Raw genomic sequence first — 23,558 nt, forward strand, 5'->3', positions numbered from 1 at the left:
TTTTAAATATTGTATTACTTTGTGGACGATGTTTTGTGAAGGCCTATGGCCATATACAAATAAATTTCTCTACTACTACATTATAGGGCTTTTAAAATGCAAAGAACAACAGGAACGCTATCTTGCAATCTGGATTAGGAGACAAATTAAGCAGACATTCTTTTCTTTTGTTTTTGAAAAAAGTATTTCCCACACCAGCCAGAAAACTGCCCCTTGCCTTTGGGCCTGCAGCGAGCACCAGTGTGTCCTGAAAAGAACTAGAATGGCAACTGAAGGCAGCAGCATGGATCCTTCGACTATCGTACCAGTATACTGAGCAAAGCTTGAGGACTTCCTCCAGCCTAAGGCTGGATCCAGTCAGTCCTCCCACCAACAGCTCTGCACTATGTTACCTAAGCCATGGAAATACAATATAGCTCTGTATGAACTGCAACTGTGGCCCTCTAACTACAAACACACACATTCCCAAATGCAAAAAAGTAACTTATGAATAGCCTTTATTTGCATCATTATTACGATTGCAGTATTTGAGAGATCTTTCTATTGTGTAAGATATTACTGGACAAAGAACCCTGCTGGAGCTTCCAATCCTATTAATCTTCTGTACAGAGAATTGTTTTATGCGGTACTCATAAACTATTTGCCTCACAAGGAATCTAGAAATCTCTGCCAGAGCTTTTGCCCTACTAAAAAGTATACTCTACTGACACAAATCCGACAAACCCAACATAAAAGACTTTAAAAGGGGGGGGCATGAATGCTTTGAAAACAGAGATAAAAGCATCTGGTTAACTTTATCTTCTCTTGGAATTTCAGAAAACAAATGAATAATTTATTCCTGGTTTGCCTCTTTTATATAGCTGTAGAATGTCTACACGTAAGCGAGAATTTTCCTAGAGGTGATCACAACATGCACTATCCTATCATGCACTTAATGTCTTTTTGTTATGCACTACTTTTAATTGCATTTGACCCTGAATCTCTTGTGCATCTCCCTTCTAGACTCCACTGACTTGGTGATTTAAAACCACACTAACTGAAGGCCAGACAGAATGCATTCCCCAGGTTAGAAAAAGCACTGCCAAGTCTAAAAGAATGCCTGCATGGTGAATAAAGCAAGTCAGTGATTTTATAAAAAGCAAAAAAAGACTTCTTTTAAAAAGTGGAAGGTTACAATGAATTGAACAGAAGGGACTACAGGCTCTGGCAAAAGAAATGTAAGTTAATAATTGTGTGTTAAGTAGGGGTGTGCACCAATTTTCTTATGCCTGTATTTTTCGGGTTCGGGTTTATTGAACCTGAAAAAAAAATTAAATCCAGGGTTTCTGGATTTTCCAAAAAAATTTAGATTCAATAAACCCAAACCCGAAAAATACTGGAAAAATTCAGCACAGATGGGAAGGCGGGGGAGTGTTCCTTTCGCTGCTTCCAGTAGCAAAAGGAAAGCTCCCCCGCCTTCCTATGGAACTCCCGGGAAGGCGGGGGGGGGGCTTCATTATCTAAGTGAAGCTTCCCCCGCCTGCCTTCCTGAGACTCCTGGGAAGGCAGGTGGGTGGGGCTTCATTAAGATCCACGCTGCCAAGGCTGGTAGCATGGATCTAAGTGAAGCTCCCCCTGATCTAAGTGAACCCCCCCTCCCCCCGCCTGCCTGCCTTCCCGGGACTCGAGAAGGGGCTATCTGGCTTTGGGGTGATTCCCCTTTCCCCCTATTCAGCTGCAATTAAACCTGAAAAAAGCCGAAAGGGCTTATTTCGGGTTTATTTGTGGCTTGGTAAAATTGATATGCACAACCCTAGTGTAAAGTGCTGTCAAGTCGCTTCCGACTTATAGTGACTCTATGAATTAATGACCTCCAAAATGTCCTGTCATTGACAGCCTTGCTCAGGTTTTGCAAACTGACGACTGTCGCTTGCTTTGTTGAGTCAATCCACCTCATGTTGCGTCTTCCTCTTTTCCTTCTGCTCTCAACTTTTCTTAGCATTATTGTCTTTTCATAATGTGACTAAAGTATGACAGCCTCACTTTGGTTATTTTAGCTTCTAGGGAGAGTTCAGGTTTGATGTGATCTGGAGCCAACTTATTTGTCTTTTTGGCAGAGAAGCTCTGTGAATTTTTTGTATTTGTGTTCACTGTGGCATGTGTGGGGCATGTACCCTATGCTATAGTCACTATTTTCAGGAAGGGTGTCTGAAGAACTGAGTCATATTTAAATGACAAGATATGATAGGCTTGAAGGAAGAATTACTTACTTTGGACTACATGATGGATATTTACTTGGAAGTAAATTCCATTGTGTTCAGTAGGGCTTATTCCTGTGCAAGGGTTGTATAATTGTTGGTTTGGTTCTTAGTGTAGTGTACCTCTAAGTTTTATATTGCATAATAAAAGTGATGACAATATACACAAAAAAATATCCAAACACTTTATTTGCTGACAAATGGGAATTGCTAAGGTACCTTTGAATATCAGTGGAATTGCTCTGAAGAACCTGGTCAATCTTTGGCTGATATAAACAGCTGTCTGTAGTATGCATGCTCTGTAATACTAGAATGTGTTGTTTATTGACCCTCCACAAAACCCAAATTTAAAAAAGCAGTATGTAAATCTCACTAATCAAGCCAAGAAAATCCTAAGTAATTCTAAGAATCCACCCAGCTATAAAACATTACCTTCTTAGATAATGAGATCTAGGATTGCCTATTGATGAAACGTGCTTTAAAACTGCCCATGGAAATTACAATTTCTGTTCCCTACAAATAGGTGACTCAGGAGACCAGTAATGAGAGAGAAAGTGTTTTCAACTCCCCAAAATTGCTGCCTCAAATCTAGCTCAGGTCAGCCCCAATCAATAAAGGGTTATTGTATAAGAGCTGCTTGAAATCCCTTTTGTACCAGTGGACATGGTTCAGCTCCTAATGGACAAACCCACAGCACACCAGCACAAAGGAAAGTTTGCTGGTAGTCTCTTTAAGGATGTCAGTATTAAATGTAAATTAGGAGGAATAAAATACTGGCTAATTTGCATAAATGATTAGTGAGTGTGGTGTATACTGCTGTGTATAGCTATCGTAAGTAAGATCCTATTATGTAATTTTTGTACTGATCAATGTGTCCTGTTAGTACTTATGCCATGCTTCAGTTCTTTCTAGCGGTTCCAGACTTCTAAAATCCGAACGCATTGGTTATTGAATGTCCCTTTTTGTTGACTGTACTGACTCCCTATGCGTAATCCACCTTGAGTCCCTGTGAGAAAGGCAGACTATACGTAACGTAAATAAATAATCTTAAGGCATCCCAAGTCACTATGCAGTAGCTAAACAGGTAACGGGGGGGTGTTCTAAAATGTTTTGATTAATCTAGAATTTTAAAAAGTATGCTGTTTTTATTGATTCTCTCCATAAAACCTTAGGAGGTATTATGCTGAGCTAGTTCAACACTCTTCTGTGTGCACAGTCTGGGTCATTAAAACATGGTAAAGAAAAAGATTATAACCATCCATCTCCTTGGTGAAGCACAGAGCACTGGAACAATTCTATGCTAACCCTTGCCTCTTTCAAATGAAGAAATATGCCATGTAATCACAAAGGTGCTGCAGAATCACCATTCCTTCCAATGTTCTTTGGAAGAGTGGCACAAATGCAAGCTTTAACTACTGTAGCAACAAACTAAAGGATGTTTAAACAAGTCTACGGGAAAACTAGTCCATAATGAGGGTGATTTTTTCCCAAATGGAAAAAAAGTGTATGAGCTTCCAAACACACATATGTAAAATGGATTGCCACATTATATTCATATATGACAGAATCAATGCTTTTTTCTCCCACTTGGAAATTATCTGTCATGTGTGATTGAGAAAGCCAAAATAAACACCTCTGCACCAGTACCAAGGTAATGAAGGTAGTGCAGGAATCCTAGGCAATAATGTGTGATTGAGAAGCATTTCCCCTGACTATTATTGCACAAATAAACCCCTTGACTGTCATTTATCAGCGTCCACAAAACAGCAGTGCCATCTTGTGTTCAAATAATACATTTATCAGGGGTACCACGTTCAAACTGATAGCTCTGTACTTTTCATCCAACACAGAGAAGAGTTACGATCATGAAATAGTTCTGGATGGCACTCAGGCCTGATTCAGATATAGGCCTGCACTTAAGAAACCCTAGGCATTTAGTTAGCTTTCCTATAGAAGATCATTTAATCCCTGGCTGGAAGTACACTTCAATAATGTTTCAGATTCATTACCTGTATTGTACACAAGCAATACTACTACAGAATTCTGTTCTCATTTTAAACTTCTAATAAAACATAACTATTGCATTCTTAGCATTGATTAAATCAACAGAAAATTATATCATCCGCCATCGTTACATAGTTTATTAAAGGCAAACAATAACATGAGTCCATACAAGTTTCTTACACCAAAGATAAGCAGCTCACAGGCAAGGAGCCCCTTCTGAGAAGAAAGCTGTTGATCAATTAAACTTCCACTATTTATAGGATTTTAACATCATCATCATCTAACACCTAACTGTCCCACATGATAAGGGTGCACATTCCTGGTTAATTCATTATCTTATAACTTCAAACACCACACAAGGTTATAAATATTTGAAATGTCTTCTTAAAACAGATAAAAACTGTTAGTTCATTCTTGCTACTTTTTATCTTACAGTCTATTTTAAAATAGTGATTACAAGTTTCTCATACGTATCTGATGAAGGAAGCATTTACTCTCAAAAGCTTATACCCCAAAAGCTTATTGATCTCCAACGTGCTACTGGACTCAAATCTAGCCGTCATACATATGGATATCTTTCGGCCCTCAACCAATACATCCATCTTTGAATCACATCTTTGCTACTGTGAAGCTGGGCATTCCTGCCATATTCAGATGCTTCTACACCTGGGCCTTGACAAATTGTATCTACTATTCATATTAGATGGTTTCTAATCTACACAAGGCTATATAATTGTGTTACTGCTTTGTCTCCTTGCCCTTCTCCAAGGCTATTCTGTTCTGCGTCTCTGAGCTCCCTTTCTGGCATCTTTAATTAAGAGGCCAGGCAAGCTTTGTTTTTGTCCACATTTTCTGTAATGGTTTATTCTGTGATATAGATTTTAAGCTGAACAAAAGATTTCTATGTCTTTTAAATCTATTTCAAACTGAATGATGGATTTATTTTTACGCCATTTCTCAGCTCTATTTTATTTGTTGCATTTGCAATTTTATTTGACCTGTTGCTTACTAAATATATATACATACTGGGGGGGGATCCTTCACAATGTAGAGTCTTAACTTGGTTACCAGTGAACTCCTAAGGAGGGGGGCTGAAGGGGCATAGGGAGCAGACTGACCGCTATGCCAGCATATCTGCCAGATACGCCAGTCTAAGGGCTATTTACAACAGCGCAAAACCCCATGTTTGCACTGGGAGAATCACGCCTGTCAGGAGACACAGAAGTGGAGAAAGAGGCCCGAAGCTTCTTTGCCCTGCAGCCCCCCAATAAAGTGTAGTGAAAGATCACAACTGTGGTTTTGACTCTGTCTAGGGGGGTTTGTGGGGGGGGGGAGATGGAGCCTCATTAGCTCTGCAGATGCTGAAAACTGCCTGTGGAGCAGATGGAGCTCTTCTTCAAAATGATGGTGCCATCCGCATGGAGAGACCTTGGGGTGCCAGGCTCTCTCTCCCAGAATGGAGGGGCCTCAGCCTAAAGTGCAAAGAGTGCTCAGAGCTCCTGCAGGATGTGGGGCGTTATCCATGCAAACAAAGCAGTTGTAGTGGGGCTGAGGCCACAGTGCAGAGGAACCAGACAGCTCAGATCAAGGGTGGGCAGAAATGTCAAGCAGTTTGGACAGAACCATGTCCTGAGAGCTGGACAGGACCTTGGAGTCCTGTGCATTGAGTGGAGAGAGGTGAATAGGGTGGAACAGACAGCCAGAAACAGCTCCCAGACGCCTTCTGCTTGGAAAACCTGCCTTTCTGCAATGGGAAAGTGAAGCTCATCAATTTTGGGGAGCCTTACAATGCAGAGGCCTGGAAGGGCCAGGTGGCTTCCAAAAAATTTGGCCCTATTTGGTTATCTAAATGAAGGGCCAGAGCGAAACCTCCCCACCACCACCCGCCCCAGTGTTTAGCTTTCATACAGGCCTGTTAGCAAAATGGCTCGATGTCTTATCCCCACTCCTTTGTCACATACCCTATCCCAAGAAATCAGGGACCCTGCTTGAGAAATCCTGATATATGATACTAGCAAACATAAGCTTAAATCATAGTTCATAGTTTTTTTAAAAAAACAACAACAACTATGGGGTCTAAAACAGACAAAATATTTCCTTACCCAGATTCTTCTTATCTTTTTCTTTCTGTTCCCATTTTGAACTGTCCACATAAGCAGCTGACAGAATGGATCTTTTGCCTAATAAAAAAGAAGTCGAGATCAATATACACATATATGAATGAAAGGTCATTTAGACAGGTTTCAATTTATCGTAATGCACATTTTATTAGCCATCTTCCTTTTTATACATTCCATTCTCTAAATTAAATTCAATAAATAGCCAGCATAAGCCGCCATCCTTCGAGGAAGCATTAAATGTCATTGTCCTTTAGAATCCCAAACAGGGCTGATAGCTTCAGAGTGGTGTAACTACCACCACTAAAAATCAGACTTCCATAAAACTTCCATTGAGCTCATAATTCACACAATATTATGATTTTATTATCAAGAGTACATAAATGTTATCCTCCATTTTAAAAATGTAAAAATGTTAGTCTGTCCAATATTCATTAATCAGAGGAGCCGTATCTAAAAACCCCTAAAATGCTTGTTTGAATTAGGCCTTCACACTTTGAAATCATTACAGTCAAGTTACCAAACATGATGAACAACAACGTGACTATAAATTATATCAAAAACAACACTATTATAAGGCAATACTGGAGTGATCCTGCTGCATCCCAGCATGACATTAAGGCTGCCTGAAAGGAAGTTGGATAGCATCCTATCCTACTTTGAGTACTGTACTTAACAGTGCAATCCTAAGCAGAGTTATACCCTTCTAAGGTCATTAACTCTGCTCAAGATTGCGCTGCAAGCACTGGGAAAATGTGGCCAAAGGCAGAACCCTGAGAAAGATATGTAAACTGTAAAAAAGAAATCATAGAATCATAGAGTTGGAAGGGACCACCAGGGTCATCTAGTCCAACCCCCTGCACAATGCAGGAAACTCACAACTACCTCCCCCATACACCCTCAGTGCCCAGAAGATGGCCAAGATGCCCCCCCTCCTATGAACTGCCCAAGTTCATAGAATCAGCATTGCTCACAGATGGCCATCTAGGCTCTGCTGTGGCTTCCTTTATTGAGTCAATCCATCTCTTGTTGGGTCTTCCTCTTTTCCTGCTGCCCTCAATTTTTCCTAGCATGACTGTCTTTTCCAGTGACTCTTGCCTTCTCATAATGTGATCAAAATATGATAGCCTCAGTTAGTCATTTTAGCTTCTAGGGTCAGTTCAGGCTTGATTTGATCTATAACCCACTGATTTGTTTTTTTGGCAGTCCAAGGTATCCGTAACACTCTCCTCCAACACCACATTTCAAAGGAGTCTACACACAGCAAAATCCAGTTGGGTGGGCAGCTCAAGTTTGTGAAAGGCTCAACTGAGTTTTCAAGGGTTCTTACTCCCATGATCTGGTGTTGAAACCCACAATCTGGCACATCTCTCTTTAGGAAAGGCTAAAGAGTGTGCTGCTTTTCAGGTTAACGAGACAGAGACATGATAGAAATTTGTAAAATTATAAATGGTGATAGGAATTTGTAAAATTATAAGTGGTGTAGCAAACACAAATATGGAAAACCTTTTCTCCTCTATGCTAAATTCTAGGAACAACAAGTTTAAGGGTGGTAGATTCAGGACAAGCAAAATAAAGTACTTCTTGGATCAACAATTACCTTGTGGTAAATCTTAGACAGAAAAAGTCATTTAAGAAGGGTTAAATGGGTTGGAGGGTACTGAAATGATGGGAGAATGGGGAGGTGTGGGAGAATAATGATGAGTTTTTTAACATACTTATTAATGTAATGAATTTATAGATCTATTCTTTTTTGGGGAGCTATTATGTAACCTAATGGCATTTTAAATTTCTTCTTTTTTAATCTTAATTGATAATACTAGTGATTAGGTTATATATGATATGGGTATATAGTGGATGTTAGAAACAAATAGACAATTATAAATAATTATATACCAGTCTAGTAAGAATAGACAATTTTTATTATAAGGGAGTGACTAGATTAAGAATAGGTTAGAGGAAACTGGTGGGGGGGGGGAGTCGAAATTATTATATGTATTTAATCAATGAAGGTATGCATTAAGCTATATATTGTTATTTACTGATATATGGAATGATAAGCTTTATGAAATACCGAATAAGATGGATTGTATTTTATGGGGAAAGCAATAAAAAAAAATTACCTTGTGGAACTCACAATGTACTAATAGCCATTAGATTAAAGGGTTTTAAAGGGAGATTTGACAAAGCACCACCTATAGCTACTAGCAATGACGGCTAAGTATTCACATTGAAAGGGTGTCTACCTGGGAACCCCGGCTGCTGGGGGACAATAGCGGGTGGGAAGCTTTGGGGGCATTTGGTTGCGGAAACAGACACTACATAAACGTCTGGATTGGTCTAGCAGGGCTGTTCCTGCGTACCCTCGTACAGCAACTAAAGGCAGCACAGCCGTTCCTGAGCAACGGCGATCCAACCGACGGGAGCGACCTCCCTGCCGTTCGAAAGAAACGGGCAGACCGCCTGAAAAGGTCCCGCCCGCAGCGTCCACCCACCTGCCGCAGCCCACGCTCGCGCCGCAGTCCTGCTCCACGGGAACCCTCGTTGGAACACGGGCGCCGCCATTGCAGCGCGAACCAACCCTTTGACCCGAGTCGGGGGGAAGAACGAGGAATCTCCGCCACCGCTAGCTCCTCCTTCTGACCCGCCAATGAAGGCGGGGCCAGGGCGCAGTGTGGGAGGCCCCCCCCGCCCTCCCTTGGTACGTTCTGGAGCCGGGATGACGACGGCGGTTGTTGAAGGTTCCAATCGAATTCTGAGGGAGGCGATCAAACGTTCCCTGTTGCGTAGGCAACTCGCTCTCGCGTCCAGTTGTTGGAAATGCCCCCAAGGAGGTACGGAAGGGGGGGGGGTCGAACGTCTGCCCTGGTGCTGTGGACGCTGCAACGGAGAACTGCATGTCCCATCATACATTGCGGCCTCCTGATAGCCGTTCTTTGGCTGAGCGGAATGAAGCGTCTTGGGGCTTGTAGTCCTGAAATTAAGGGACGGCTGCCCTTCTCGCAGGGCTCTGTTTCTGCCAAGCGTCAGTCCCTAATCTTGCACGTTAGGTAACAACTTCCGCATGCATTCTTCTGCTTGTTTCATCGAGCAGCAACGAGAATGTTAAAAGGAAGAGTGCAAGCTGCAGCTATCCGCAGTAAATTGACATGGCGCTTTTTAATTTTTTATTCTGTTTTGCCGTCAAGTCACAGCTGACTTATGGCGACCCCGTAGGGATTTAAAGGCAATAGACGTTCAGAGGTGGTTTGCCGTGTCACGCCCCTAGTATTCCTCAGAGGTCTCCCATCCAAATACTTGCCAAGGTCGAGGCTGAGAGTGTGCGACTGGCACAAAGTCACCCAGAAAGTTTCCATGGCAGAGTGGGGATTCGAACCTGGGTTCTAGTCCCAACACCCTGCCCGCTACACCACGCTGGCTCTCTAGCATGGCATACCTAGCCTTACAAGTATAAATGAAATCAGTGTAGCTGCCTGCAGCCATTTTCAGGGTATGTGTATGGTTTCAATATAGAAGGTTTCAACGAACTTCATAAGAGATGTGTTTTAAATTCCGGGGATTTGCCTTGCTAACATCAGTTTAAGTGCAAGTATAAACTGGTAGTCATTATTTTGGATTACTTTTTATTTTATTTGGGGGGGGGGTACAGGCCGGTGTGATCCAGAAACCCAGGTGTGTACCTTAAATTTATTGCTTTTTAAACCCCCCCCCCCTTCATTTTATCCGAACAACCTTGTGAAGTAGTTTAGGTTGGTGGTGAAAAAAGACTAGCACAAGATCATCCAGTGTACATGTTGGGATTTGATCCTACGTCTCCCCATCTCTAGTCAAACACTCTGATGACTGATTCTGCAAGAAACTTGTTTGGAGCCCATTTGAGCCACCAATCCTGTTGGTAACATTCAAGTCCCATCATTTCTCCATGAAGAAAATAGTAGTAATGATGTATTTAAGTATTCCTTTCCTCAGGGAGCATGTCCTATGCATACTTACGTCAGAGTTAGCTGTAGAATAAAGTGGAACTTCTTAGTACAATTCCAGATGCATACCCATGTCAGTCAGTAGAACCAGGGTGGTGCCGTGGTTAATCATCCTGTCATGCTGCAGCTTTCTGGAAGTGATGCATGTGATCCTTGCTGTCAGCCAGCAAATGGGTTGGCAGGCAATTGCCCGCCATTCTAAGCCACTTGGCAACCCTAGCTGTGACCCTGGTACTTGTTACGGAGGTGGGGCCTACCATTTCTTTCAGGCCCCCTGATAAAATTACTTGTTGACCAAGCCCTTATGGAAGGTACAGAATTCTTAGAGTGAGCAAGAAGATTTCATTTTAAGCTTATCAATGTAGGAGAACGTTTGACAACATTTTGGTCAAGGAACTGCATTATCTATATAAATGAATCCTCACAGCACACTCTTATTATAGTACCTAGAAAGGTAGATATTTATAATTTTGGTAGTTGAAACTTCAGATTCCTTGATTCAGAGTTAAATTTAAATGAAGTTTAAGGTTCAAAATTTAAATATCTGACATGTTCTGATTATCTCCTTTTTATTGTTATATTTTCTAGCAAAACGTTATCTGTTAACCGAAGACATTCTGAGGTTACATGAATTTCAGCAACAGAAGTTGGCAATTGGGTATCGACTATATGGCGAGAAAGGTATTAACTTCATGCTTAAATCCATATATAGCTGGTACAATATTTGAGAATTCTGAACATTTTCCTACCTCAGTACAGTTACTGCAGTCAGGACAGATTATACTGAGCATACTGGGTTAGCCCCTCTTCTGCACCCACACATCCCATGGCAATAATTCTCTGTTTAGGCAGCACTATCACCACAGCCATGATCCATTGCAAGCAATGATAGTGCCGTGACCTCTTCTGTGATTGTATTACCCCTTGGAGAAGCTCTCCCCCACCCCACTTCCATGCGACAGGAAAGGCCAAGATGTAGCATATATTTTGCTCACAACAAAACAAGGTGGAAACATGGCTGTTTTCCATGGAAAGGTAGATGGAACGAGGGAGATTGTTCTTGACCTACTGTGGATTTAATCTTGAGAGCTCCATCTTGCATGTTCCGAGTGGAGCAAATGCTTTGCTCTTGTTCCCAGAAGATGCTTACAAAGATGGGCACGAGGGATCCCTCCCTAAAAGTAAGACCGCTATTAGCTAACCACTGGCTTGGAGCCAGCAGAGCAGCTCTGTGTGCGGAAGGATTCCTACCCTCAGAGCAGGACTTTTTCATCTCCCCAGGTCCAAAGTGCTGTTCCTGTGGCCCTGACTACTAATGATGACTACTACTAATATTATTATTTCATTTATTATGATCAAAGATCAGCCACCATAAGGCCACAAGCTAAATACAAATAAAACATATATAAACAATAAAAATTCTTAGTTAAGCGCTAATTTTAGTTATACAAGCAGTTAATAAAAGAATTGAAGCATCAGCTGAGACAAAGCACAACATTTGGCCACCTTAAGAGTGAAATCATTAAAGCAATCTGCAAGAAGAATGGGTACATAAAATCCATTAGACCCGCCTGGAAACTTAGATAAAATAGAGGTAATATACAGGGATTAAAATCCTTATAAAACGAACGTTGAGGTAACGCCTGTTCAACTGTTTCCACAGCATTCAGTTGGCAAAACATGGTCCCGGCCAGTCATTTTTTGAGTTTCCCACTTTCCCCTGAAATTGACATCTGATCACAACATTGCGGGTGCCACATTGCTATAGAGATGGAAGGAATAAAATGCTGAGTATTAATTAGAAATTATTTTATTATGTAACCAGAAGTGATTTTATCATTATAAATGTAGAATACTGTTAACTTTGAAATTCTTGTAAGTTATTATGATTGTATTTTTGTTGTTGGAAGCCGCCCTGGTTTTTGCCAAAGGAGGGCGGGGTATAAATGGAATAAAATAAATAAATACTTGCTGAAGGTAGAATATTGAAACAGCCAAAATAAATGTTCTGCAATATTTAGGAAATTCTAAGGCATAGGGGTAATTTGCTGGAACCAAATTTTGACCATTATTTCCTACCACTGGTTAAGATTAAAAAGGTAAAGGTCCCCTGTACAAGCACCGGGTCATTCCTGACCCATGGGGTGACGTCACATCCCAATGTTTACTAGGCAGACTATGTTTACAGGGTGGTTTGCCAGTGCCTTCCCCAGTCATCTTCCCTTTACCCCCAACAAGCTGGGTACTCATTTCACCGACCTTGAAAGGATGGAATGCTGAGTCAACCTTGAGCCGGCTACCTGAAACCAACTTCCCTTGGGATCGAACTCAGGTTGTGAGCAGAGCTTTTGACTGCAGTACTGCAGTTTACCACTCTGCGCCATGGGGTTCTTTGGTTAAGATTAGTCCCAGGCTAATTCAACCTGAAGAGCTATATGTCAGATTCTTTGATTGTTTCTTTAGCTCCCAAGAACCCAAGATGGCATAGAGCTGGAAGATTGCAGAAAGCCCATAAGATTGTAGTTGCTTCTCAACAGCTTCTGCCAACCCTGAACAAATGTTGTCTAAAAGAATTAAAGGAGATAATCCAAGAGGGTTCAAGTTTAACTTAAACCAATAGTACACTGCTTGGTACCAATTGTGCACTTCCAGTGACCCCATTCCCAACTCTATTCTGAGGAGAACGTTAGACAGCATGGGACACCAAATAAAGATCAGAGAAGTTTAGATTGACTATGTTGCTGTGCTGACTGGCCAAACTGTATCTTGTAAAACGCTGATTTACCCATTTAATTTCAGATACGTATTTTAATACTATTGAAGAGAAGCTAACAAAAAATAGGCTGATTCTCAAAGATGAATTGAAAATGTTGCTGCATTTGTGCCAGACAAAAAGTGACGTGGAAGTAGCCAAGAAGGTTATATATAGGTAAAATCCATTAGAGTAATGTTGTACTCTTTCATTCATGTGTTGGCTTTACTCTGAAGTATACAGACCATGTGACAGCTAGTAAGGAACATTCAGATCTTTTAAGAGCTCAATCCTAATTATTTTACATTTCAAAGCTGTCGCTGTATGCCAGGATTTGAGTCATCGGTCAAAGGCATTTAGAGTTGAAGTAAAATGCTTTGTTTTTGGTTACCTGTCTGGGCTTGGCATCTCTCCATGTCTTTGTTCTGAGACCAGTACAATTTTACCATAAGGCTAAGTAAATGATTTTGATTTGATTGACTCAGCCAAGAAATTATTCAGATTCAGTGTTTTTTTATAAGAACATTGTATGCCTGAGTAAATACTGTCAAATTAGATCCTTTCCCTGAGGTCCACTGCATGGAAATACTGTGAAATGCAAAATAATAAAGGGGCGGGGGGAAACATGGCCTATGCTGCCATCCAAGACTGGACATTGTTAAGTCAGTGACAGAGAGGGCTCATTCCTGAGCTTTAGGGTCGATTGGGCTTAGGAGGCAGCGTGACCCCGCCGCCAGCATAAGTGCCTCTTATTCCTTGATAAGAGGAACGCTGGCAGCGGGTGCTCATCAGCGCCTGAGTGCCACGGAGCTGCATGCCGCTCCCCCAGCGACGCCCCCTCCAGGAACAGCATTGCTGCCCCATTTTTTTCCTGGCACAGCCTCACTGTTCACAGTGGGGGGAAATGCCCCATTAAAAAAATTAAATTAAAAAATGCTTTTTGAAGCCTTTTGGAGGCCGGGGAACCTCTTTGGAGATACCGCAGCAGCTCTTCGGCCACGTCATCCCCAGCCACTGAAAGGTTCAGGAATGAGCTGCCCTTCTGGAAAATTAAATCCGCTGCTGTTCATATTTTCTGTGTTCCATGATATTTCCATGGCTGATGCGACGGATACAGGATTAAAAAAAGTAAACTCTGCGACTTAGGTACTGTCAGCCAGTGCCAGTCGGCAGTGGGCGGAGTGTGGAGAGCTGACAGGAGTCTTCTTGGAGGGAGAGAGAAGTTCTTGGTCCTTTAGCTCTGAGCTCCTGAACTGTATGGTTGTGTGTAGAGACTCTTCGAACCTGTGTGTTCAAATACTACCTAGCTTGTATAAGTGGTGACAGCTGACTTCCCCTGGTTTCTTCTGTACAATTGGCCTGTGTCTCCTTATGCATGTAGTTTCCCATCTCCTGGAAGGTTTCATTTCAGTGTTTATTTTTTTCCTTTCACAGACGTGTTCTTTTAAAAGCAAATCACCTACCCACCCCTAATATATTTTACTCAGGTACCATGCAGAAAACAAAAACGTGGCCTTTGGGGAGTTTAAATTTGGCCCTGTTTTTATGAGACTGTGTTATGAACTGGACCACGAAGCACCTGCAGTAGAACTAATAAAAGATCTGGTAAGAAGTTCAGTATATTATCACATATTTTATCCCTTGCCGCTGCTTTTTATTTCACTGGTGCAACCCACCAGAACTTTTCCAGGTGCAAATCTCCTTAAAATGAATTGTAGTTACTCAAGACTCCATGGGCTTTGACGAACATGAGGGTTCCACACAGATCTAAACTGAAAGTTGAAAGCCTGGATTCTAGATTCGTGACAGTGCTCCACCACAAGGGCGCAATGACTGCAGTATGGACAGTTGCTTGGGTGTAGTTATTGCTAATTTCTGCAGCATTTTTTCCAGTTGATCGTATTTATATTCTTCAGGCTCTGCGTGGCTTCTTCTCTGACAGCACGTCATTCAATATTTTGATGGATCTGCTGTTTGTAAAAGGTCATTATGAATGTGAGTAACATATGCCCGAAAGGAATGTATTATTTTACAGTGAAATTGCGTCCAGTATACACATGAATATAATGTTAAGCTATAATTAACATGCAAATTGTTTGATCTTTTAGTTTAGCAAGATATTTTGAGGTTGCTGTTGGGGGCTAAAGAGCTGTAAGAGCTTGTCGTTATCTTGTCGTTACCCGTAATAAAAAGTCTCTTTGACAGGTGCTCTGGATGTGCTGTTAGAAATGAAGAGGCAACGGGTAAAATTCAACAAAGAGACCTATCTGCTTGCATCTGCAATATGCTACAAACTGGTAAAATTGTTTAGGAAGCATTGTTAAGTTGCTGTGTGTGAGAAACTTGTTTTTAAAGTGTCCCTTTAGTATCCCAAAGTTGCTTTTCCCAATTGGTTGTATTACAGTCGTCTTAAGGACTTCTATAAATTCATTTTGCTTTGCAACCAAATCAATGAATATAAGGTTCAAACAGTAATTGATGAAGCCAGGAGACTTTTAGATAAAAACGTTTTTAAAAAACATACTGGGTTCAAGGCAAAGGCATTTAAGACATCTCCCCCCACCCAGGGCTTTTATTGTGCCAGTAAGGCATACCAACAGCTCTTTCTGGCTGATCTCTTTGCAATGCGGCCAGCAGAGAAGGCAGAAGGCAGACAATATATTCTGTCACGCCTGCTGATGACATCAGCAGAAAGCGCGACGGAGTAGACCAGCTGCCCTGCCGCCTTCTCTGCAGTCCCACTTGCCGGCTTCTCTGCCAGCTTCTTCTCAAAGAGGCTGACAGAGAAAGCAGCAGGGCAAACAACAAACACACGCACAGTGATGACATCATCAGTGAGCATGGCGGAGTATATTGGCTGCCTTTTGGGTCTTCTCTGCAAGCCTCCATAGCGAGGAGTGGCCCTTTTTTTTTACAACCCCCCCCCTCCCCTATTGCACTATCACCAATATTTGCATAAGGTATATGCCATGCATGAGCAAGTGGCTGTTCAGCTCTACCTCACGAGGGTTAATGGGGCATATGTATGTGAGAAATCATAATCCGTTGCTTTTTGATTTTGTGTTATGTTTCCGCCCATAGAAGAAGCTATCCTTAGGAGGTACAAATCAATTAGTAAATTAAGCTTTCATTCTGCAGGCATCCATATATGTTCTTAGTAGCAAATGCAAACTGCCCTGTTCTCCAAATACAAGTTTGAAGAGGTCACAGCTCCTTCAACCCAATGTTCCATCTGGAAGTGACTTAACTTGCTTTGTGCTAGAATGCCAGCTTCCTGTTACAGTCATGCTCCAAAATGTAATGAAAGTTTTTAAAAAATTTAAAGTTCTATTTTCAGTCAGTCATTTCTAGTAATCGTCATTCTTGGGCTGTGTGGGGTCCCAGTTTCAGGTTTATGGGTGTCCTAGATGTACCACTTTATTTGTTCGGTGGTACAGTTTTGTGTATTCCTGCATTTCTAGGGATAGAGATGTCTGCCTTTGAGAGATTTCTAATATTCAGTAGGAAGTATGTGTGTGCCAGATTTCATCTGTAATTTTCTTACAGTTAGAGCGGTTCCTCAGTGGAACAGGCTTCCTCAGGAGGTGATAAGCTCTCCTTCCCTGGAGGTTTTTAAGCAGGCTAGATGGCCATCTGTCAGCAATGTTGATTCTATGACCTTAGGCAGATCATGAGATGGAGGGCATCTTCTGGGCATGGAGTATGGATCACTAGGGGTGTGGGGGAGGTTGTTGTGAATTTCCTGCATTGTACAGGGGGTTGGACTAGATGACCCTGTTGGTCCCTTCCAACTCTGATTCTATAATATTTCTGGGGCTTGGGAGTATCATAACCATTTCAGAAATACTGTCATTCTGCCACTTAGAGGGACATTCATACAAATTACCTGATGACCTTCTTCAGGTTTTTGTAGTAACCTGCATACTTCTGGAGTATGTGTATATGTGTTTTGCCAGAGGCTGATTTCTTGTCTGAGGCAAGGGTTCTTTTAAATAGATTTGGGTGGTCAAAAGAAGCTCAGTGGGGCAAGGTACCTTGGCAACACAAATATATTTTAATTACAGGAAAGACAACAAGCCACAATATACATAATGTCAGTTTCTTACATGCCTTTAGTTGTTGGGGGCTTCCTACAGGAACAACTGTTTCCAGGTCTCCAGCGAAGCCCCCTTTGCTATTGCTTCCTCTTCCTCTTATACTTTATGACCTGCTTAGGTGCAGTCTCCCAGTATGGGTATCATCTGGCAATCAGGCTGAGTCATGCCAGCTCGGTACTAGTGCTTGCACCTGGCAGTCCCTTATTAGGAAGGCTGAAGTCTAGGAAGTGGTCCTGCAACCCCTTTGATGGAACCTAGCTGCTAATGTTCTCTAAGCCAAGATAAAGTTACCCGACAACACCATTTCCTACTCTTCCATGAGAGCTTCTTTTGCGATGGTGCTACAATATGTAAAATTTCAGATTTCTAAGTCATGGAGAAGTACATGAACAATTTCAATACCCTGTGTACTGTGATCACATGTGTGCTAAAATCTTCTGTTACACAGAACAGCTCAGAGTCTTGCAAGATTTGTACTACATTGCTGGAAGACCTGCAACTCAAAGGAGACCCAATGCCAAGAAGAGTGTACTACTTTGCAGTAGCATTTGCTCTGAAACAGGTGCTGATGGAGGGAGGAGTTGTCTTATTACCTGGGTTATTTGGGTCTGTCCATAGACTAAAACATGCAGTACCGGTATTCTTTTTACTGTGACCTTTTTGCTGTCATTCTTAGGGACTTTTAAAATGCATTGCGGCCATACAAATGTTTACTGGAGCATCTCTGTCTGAATTTTACCAGCTGGATTTTGTTTTGTTGGGGTTGTGATTTCAATTGGAAATCACATGCCAAAGAGGCTCAACTCCTCAATCGTTTGAAAACTTGAGCAAAGAGAATTAAGACAAAGGGGTCACTAATGGAGCAGTGTTCATAAGTCAGAAGTGGCCCCTATAGCATATGAAGCTACGTTGTATTGTATCTGACCACTGGTCCACCTAGTTCAGCATCATCTACTGTGATTGGCTGTAGCTTCCAGGGTCTTAGGGCAAGAAATGTCCACTTTAAAAAAGCGTTTTACTGTAAACACTGGGGGTTGTACCTAGGATCTTTTGCACACAAAGCAGGTGTTTCACCAATGAGCCACATCCCTTTAAGCCGGTGGTTCTCAAAATGTGGGATAATGGCTCACTTGCAGTTAGGCTAACTCCTCCCAGCAGTGGGAAAAGGAGATGAGATGGTAGAGTTGTCACATTTCTTCCTTGCTTGCTTGCTCGCTTCCTTCCTTGCTCGCTTCCTTCACTCCATGGTCCCATTCATTTGCAAGGGCTTTGCTCGTTCCCATTTGTCAGCAGAGGTGGAAGGTGATGGGCACAGTGTTTGCCTGTTGCCTCTCAGACATGAACTGCTGGCACCGGGTCCAAGCTGAGCTACAGCCTTCAGCACTGTCAGAAAGTGACACACTATGCCTGGGGTCAGATTGGTTTGACGCCCAGTCTAGCATCTAAATAATAGTCCCCATGAGATCACAGGAATTGGTCATCCCCCATTAATCTATGGCAAACATTTTTTGCAGTAAACTTGTTATGTGCTAGTTCCAAACTTTGGGTGTGTCCCATAGATGTGGACAAATTGAAATGATAGGACAGGTTTACAGACTTGACTGGACATTTCCAGAGACAAAGTGCCTATCAAAACAAAATTGCAGCACATTTCTTTTAAAGTGGCAGAGTTCTTTCTCTTGCAATGATGAGAAAGATGTGCAATAGGAGACGTGAATATATTATTGGCAGGCAGTATAAGGCATTAAATACTAAGCTCAGTCTTCTTTTGAATATGGTTTGATGATTATTTCTGTTTTCTTCTTCCTCTTAGAATGATGTCACAAAAGCCCATTCCTTTTTTTCTCACATCATGAGTACAGGAAGCAGAATATGCAGTAATCTAAAAGTAAGTCTGTCAGATTTTGCGTACTCATCTTGAACATGGAAAGAGAGGGTCAGTAACTGAAGGACTATTCACTGTCATGAACAATTTTAGAATTTGCAAAGTCCTACTTTATTCTGTACTAATTTGAAAAAAATCCACTATCTGCTTTTATCCTCACATTTGAACACGTGAAATGTGTTCTGCAGACAGACACTGCAGTATTCTGTAGACAGAGCTGAATTGAAAATATGTAAACAGCTACCCCTTTATACTGTAAAAAAATTGACACAGTGTTTGTATATAGAACATTAAAGTACTCAGAGGTTTTATGGAGTGGCAGAAAATGACAAAGATTAGCAGAGGGGTGTGTTGTCATGGAATGTTCTCAAACATTCAGTGCACAAAAGATTCTATAGAAACTGTGAGACATAGAGTGACTGACATGTAACAACCCATCATCTCTTAGAAAAATCAGTTTAGCTCATACAGATCCTGGAGAGAGGAGGATCTATGAGGACTGGAGAATGTGGAGGGAGGATACCTCACAAGATAGGCAAGTGGGGAGGGGGGACAGAAAGGCTAGAGACATAGCAGTCAAAGCAAGAGGCAAAGTAGGAAGTAACTGAGGAATAAAACCTTGAGGGATAGAAATGGAGAACATCACGGCTTAGAAGATGAGCAAATGACATAGGAAGTGGAGGGAAAGAGGGGCGAAGGAAAAACAAAGCCGCTGCGGAAAACATCACAGTGTAAGGACCAGAATGTTGTGTGTTGTTGGTAGGGAGAGATGCATGGGAGTAAACAGGCTGCCATCAGCAAGCTTGCTACTTGAAATTGGGACAAAACCCTGCTTTTGCAATATACACATTGCCATGGTTTGTCTGAATGACCTGGGTTTCGAATAGGCTTCTGCATGCCTGGTTTGCAAGGTCTGACTGTTGTGAAAGGCAATTGGTACCCCATGTTGTCCATGTCCCATAAATATGGACTTTTTAATAGTACTACATGTTGACTGCATGACAGTGTTTCCTGGTTAAGTATCCAGTCCCAGTTATTCACTTCCTTGGATCCTATCCAGTATTCAACAGCTGAGCCAGCTGGATAACAGCAGTGAGCAGGAAAAGTCAGAGCTTGCAGAGCACTGAAACAGAAGCTCTTATCTAGTCACCATCTTGGAAGCTGGTTCCTGTATCTTCCCACCTGTTTTATTAGGTGAGATTTTATACAGGGTCATCGATGGCTGTGAAGATTTTCAGTTTGTGCTTTTCCTCTCCGCACAAGTATTGGATCTGCTAGATGTGAAAGCGCTTTTTTTCCCCCCACACAGTCCAATTAAAATTTGACTTCTGGTGGTGCTTTTGTTTGAAGGTTCTTCTTCAGGCCAAATCCAGAGACCTAGAAGGCCTTGTCCAGACACTGGAACGGGCTTCAGACAGCGCTTCTGATTTTGTGAAAAGACCTGAGTTCTCCATTGAGGTGGTAAGTGGCATTGCTATAGTGAAAGCCGACTGATGAAAGTAAGGTCTCTTTTTGGCACCCTGGCCTTCTTCCTCTCGTGTCTTTGTCTTAACAGGTGGCTCCAGAACTTTGCAAAATCTCTATCACACACACACACACACTTTTTTTTTTTTTTTGGTAACATGACATTTCTAGTCCTCTTTGTTGCAGGTAAGAACAGGAACATCTGTTGGCTGTTTTTCTTCAGAACTTGCATCTCTACACTGCTGCAGTTTTGCCACTATTATAGGGTAAATCAAGGTGCCCGCAGGTGCCCTGGTGCCAGCCAGAACTTCCTTGGTGCCTGTCAAGTTTTTCAGAAAATGGGTGGAGCCATTGTAAGGCAGGGGTTGTTATTGGCTGCCCTCATTAAAATGAAAGAGTTTTCCACTGGAGGATCAAAAGGACTGAGAAAGCACCTCTGCTTCCCTTAGTGTATGGTTCTATCCCCCCTTGAGGCTTTCCTTCTTCCCAGGTGGCATAAGGAGGAGTATCTCCTCCTCCTGTAGAAACCATTTCTGATTTGTTTCTGCCTCCTGTGGAAGCTATTTTTAGGGTGGCGCTCACCACCATCCCTCAAAATTCCAAATGTGCCCACAGGCTCAAAAAGAGTTGGGACCCCTGGGATAAATCAACATAACAGGGACATCAACTTTTTATACTACTTGACTTATCAATTGATGAGTCACTCAGAGGTCACCTTATACAATCAGATTTGAAAGGGTGTTATCCTGAAAACAAATACAGCTGTTCTAACAAGGAGCTCTGCATTGTCTCAGCCATATTGCTTAGCCATCGCCATATTTCTCTACAGGCCGGTACACCCCACCCTAATCTGTTACTTCTCATCCTCCACTGAAAAGCAGAAATGAGCCAATGATTTTGCTAAGTTTTGACAGATTTCTCCCTCGAAATTGTAAATGGAAATTTGACTTTAAAATGAATCTGAGGAGGTTGGTTAAATGGTCATTAAGGACTCTTGCAGTCTACCAGGTGGATTCTGATCCTGAATTGGAAGCTAAGAACATAAGAAAAGCCATTCTGGATCAGACCAAGGCCCATCAAATCCAGCAGTCTATTCACACAATGGCCAACCAGATGCCTCTAGGAAGCCCACAAACAAGACGACAGCAGCAGCATCCTGCCTGTGTTCCACAGCACCTAATATAATAGGCATGCTCCTCTGATACTGTAGAGGATAGATATGCATCATGACTAGTATCCATTTTAACTAGTAGCCATGAATAGCCCTATCCCCAATGAACGTGTCCACTCCCCTTTTAAAGCCTTCCAAGTTGGCAGCCATCAGCGCATCCTGGGGCAGGGAGTTCCACAATTTAAGCTGCTGTGGAAGACTGCTTATTTCTCATCCAGTAAGTTACAACTAATCAGTAGACAGGAAGGGTCTATCAATACACTTCCTGGTCATATACTATCTGTAAAACTTCCTCCAGCACTTGGCCTTTGAGCAGGAAGATCCTGTGGATCAGCCCAAGCCATGCAGCACGAGTAGTGACCTGCAAGGCTGCTGCTAAAAGGAAACTAGTTTTTTGGAGGGTGTTTTGGTTTGTGGTTTCATAAACAGGCCAGGGGTTGCCACGCAAGGTGTAGGAGGGAATCTCTTTCCCACATTTTCATGATCCAGTGCTTGGTTGTGAGTGGTATATAGAAGATGATGACTCAGTTTATAATGGTGGACCTGTTTGCCATGATCTTCTCACAGCTGACTGCAGCCAGGGATAAGCTGGAGGGAAACCCAGCCCTTTGTGTCCACTTTGAAGAAATCTTTGCCAAGCTGCAAGCCTCGGGACAGATAACTTCCCTGACTCTGGATGACTTGCTGTGCCAGACTCCACCCACAAAGAGGCGCTACACACAGCTGTTAAAGCAAAGACAAACAAGCCAGCGGACATTCAAGCCACTACACTCTGCTTTGTTGGCTGAGTAGAACCACGTTCGGACTGCCTTTTCCCTGTTAGGATTTGTACCCAATAAAATGCCGCTGTTGTGTATAAACATGGTCTTCAAGCTGCTTTCCTGTATGGATTCTGATGTTCCTCCCAAATAACACATACCAAAAAACATACAACCAAATAAATCAGTGACTGATCAGTGATAGCGAACCTTTTAGAGACCGAGTGCCCAAACTGCAACCCAAAACCCACTTATTTATCGCCAAGTGCCAATGCGGCAATTTAACCTGAATACTGAGGTTTTAGTTTAGAAAAAACAACTCATACATTCACATCTTTTGCCTTAAAAGAAAAACACAATAACAGAGCTTTCAATGATACAAACAACTTTTCATTGAAAGGTAAAAGTTTGCTTTTGGCATGCATCTCTCCAGGACTCGTCCTCTGCTCAGCCTGAACCTCCTCAAGAAGTGCTTGAAACTGTCGACAATTCAGAGCATGAGCCATGATGTAATTCACCATTTTTGTGACATCTTTGAGGACATCATCAAATTTTTTGAACAATTAAAGTGATTTTTGCTGTTGTGTGCATGCTGATAATTTGTCTAACCTTGGCTCATACTTTGTAAGTTTTGAGAGCAACACATGCAGCACTCAGGTCATCTGTTAGCCTGTTTCTGGTGTCAGATTTGATATAATTCAAAGCTGAAAACAGCTCCTCACAAGCATAAGCTGATCCAAACAAAGTAAGGAAAGCAATCCCAAGTGCTTTCATTGACTTAAAATTATTTGGCAGAGAATTCCACACTTTAAGGATTTCCTTTTCAGAACTAACTGTGCTGTCCTTTGTCATCCCTTCTATCTTCTCAAGTGTTTCACGCAGGTCATAGAAATTATTTTTCCAGATAGAGCTTTCTTGAAATTCTGTTAGCTCCATTTCCAGATTTTCTAACTCTAACCAGTGTAGGCAGGAAAGATCAAGTTCTTCAAATCTTGCTTTATCTGGTGAAGTAAGAAAACACAGGGTTGTCTCCATCTTATGGAACTGTAAAAATCTGTTACTACAATTCACCTTTGCAGCTGCTACAATGCTA

General features: G+C 42.0%; 2 protein-coding genes across 2 annotated transcripts in view; one reads left to right on the plus strand and one right to left on the minus strand.

Moving 5' to 3' along the window:
• The window catches only part of MRPS27 (mitochondrial ribosomal protein S27), a 62,970-nt gene extending 54,047 nt beyond the window's left edge, over positions 1-8,923 (minus strand). Inside the window, exons 1-2 of the mRNA XM_056849017.1 lie at positions 8,854-8,923; positions 6,344-6,421 (exon numbers count right to left, since the gene is read on the minus strand). Of these exons, the coding sequence (XP_056704995.1) occupies positions 6,344-6,421; positions 8,854-8,923 (148 nt within the window). The remainder of the gene's footprint in view (positions 1-6,343; positions 6,422-8,853) is intronic.
• A 154-nt stretch (positions 8,924-9,077) lies between these two features.
• On the plus strand, positions 9,078-22,561 carry PTCD2 (pentatricopeptide repeat domain 2). The gene is made up of 10 exons (XM_056848576.1): positions 9,078-9,192; positions 10,927-11,019; positions 13,138-13,267; positions 14,578-14,695; positions 15,007-15,085; positions 15,296-15,387; positions 17,636-17,749; positions 19,001-19,075; positions 20,423-20,533; positions 22,275-22,561. Exons 1-10 carry the CDS (start codon positions 9,078-9,080, stop codon positions 22,497-22,499), a joined length of 1,152 nt encoding a protein of 383 aa, XP_056704554.1. The 3' UTR covers positions 22,500-22,561.
• The last annotated feature ends 997 nt before the right edge of the window (positions 22,562-23,558 follow it).

Source organism: Euleptes europaea, chromosome 4 (genome assembly GCF_029931775.1).
Source record: "Euleptes europaea isolate rEulEur1 chromosome 4, rEulEur1.hap1, whole genome shotgun sequence".
In the NCBI taxonomy this organism is placed as follows: domain Eukaryota; kingdom Metazoa; phylum Chordata; class Lepidosauria; order Squamata; family Sphaerodactylidae; genus Euleptes; species Euleptes europaea.

Excerpts from the sequence above, each read along its gene's own strand:
- PTCD2 (XM_056848576.1), top strand. The coding sequence starts at position 9,078 with ATGACGACGGCGGTTGTTGAAGGTTCCAATCGAATTCTGAGGGAGGCG. Across the intron at positions 13,268-14,577 it reads GCCAAGAAGGTTATATATAG|GTACCATGCAGAAAACAAAA; the intron begins GTAAAATCCATT and ends TATTTTACTCAG. Across the intron at positions 15,086-15,295 it reads TGTAAAAGGTCATTATGAAT|GTGCTCTGGATGTGCTGTTA; the intron begins GTGAGTAACATA and ends TCTCTTTGACAG.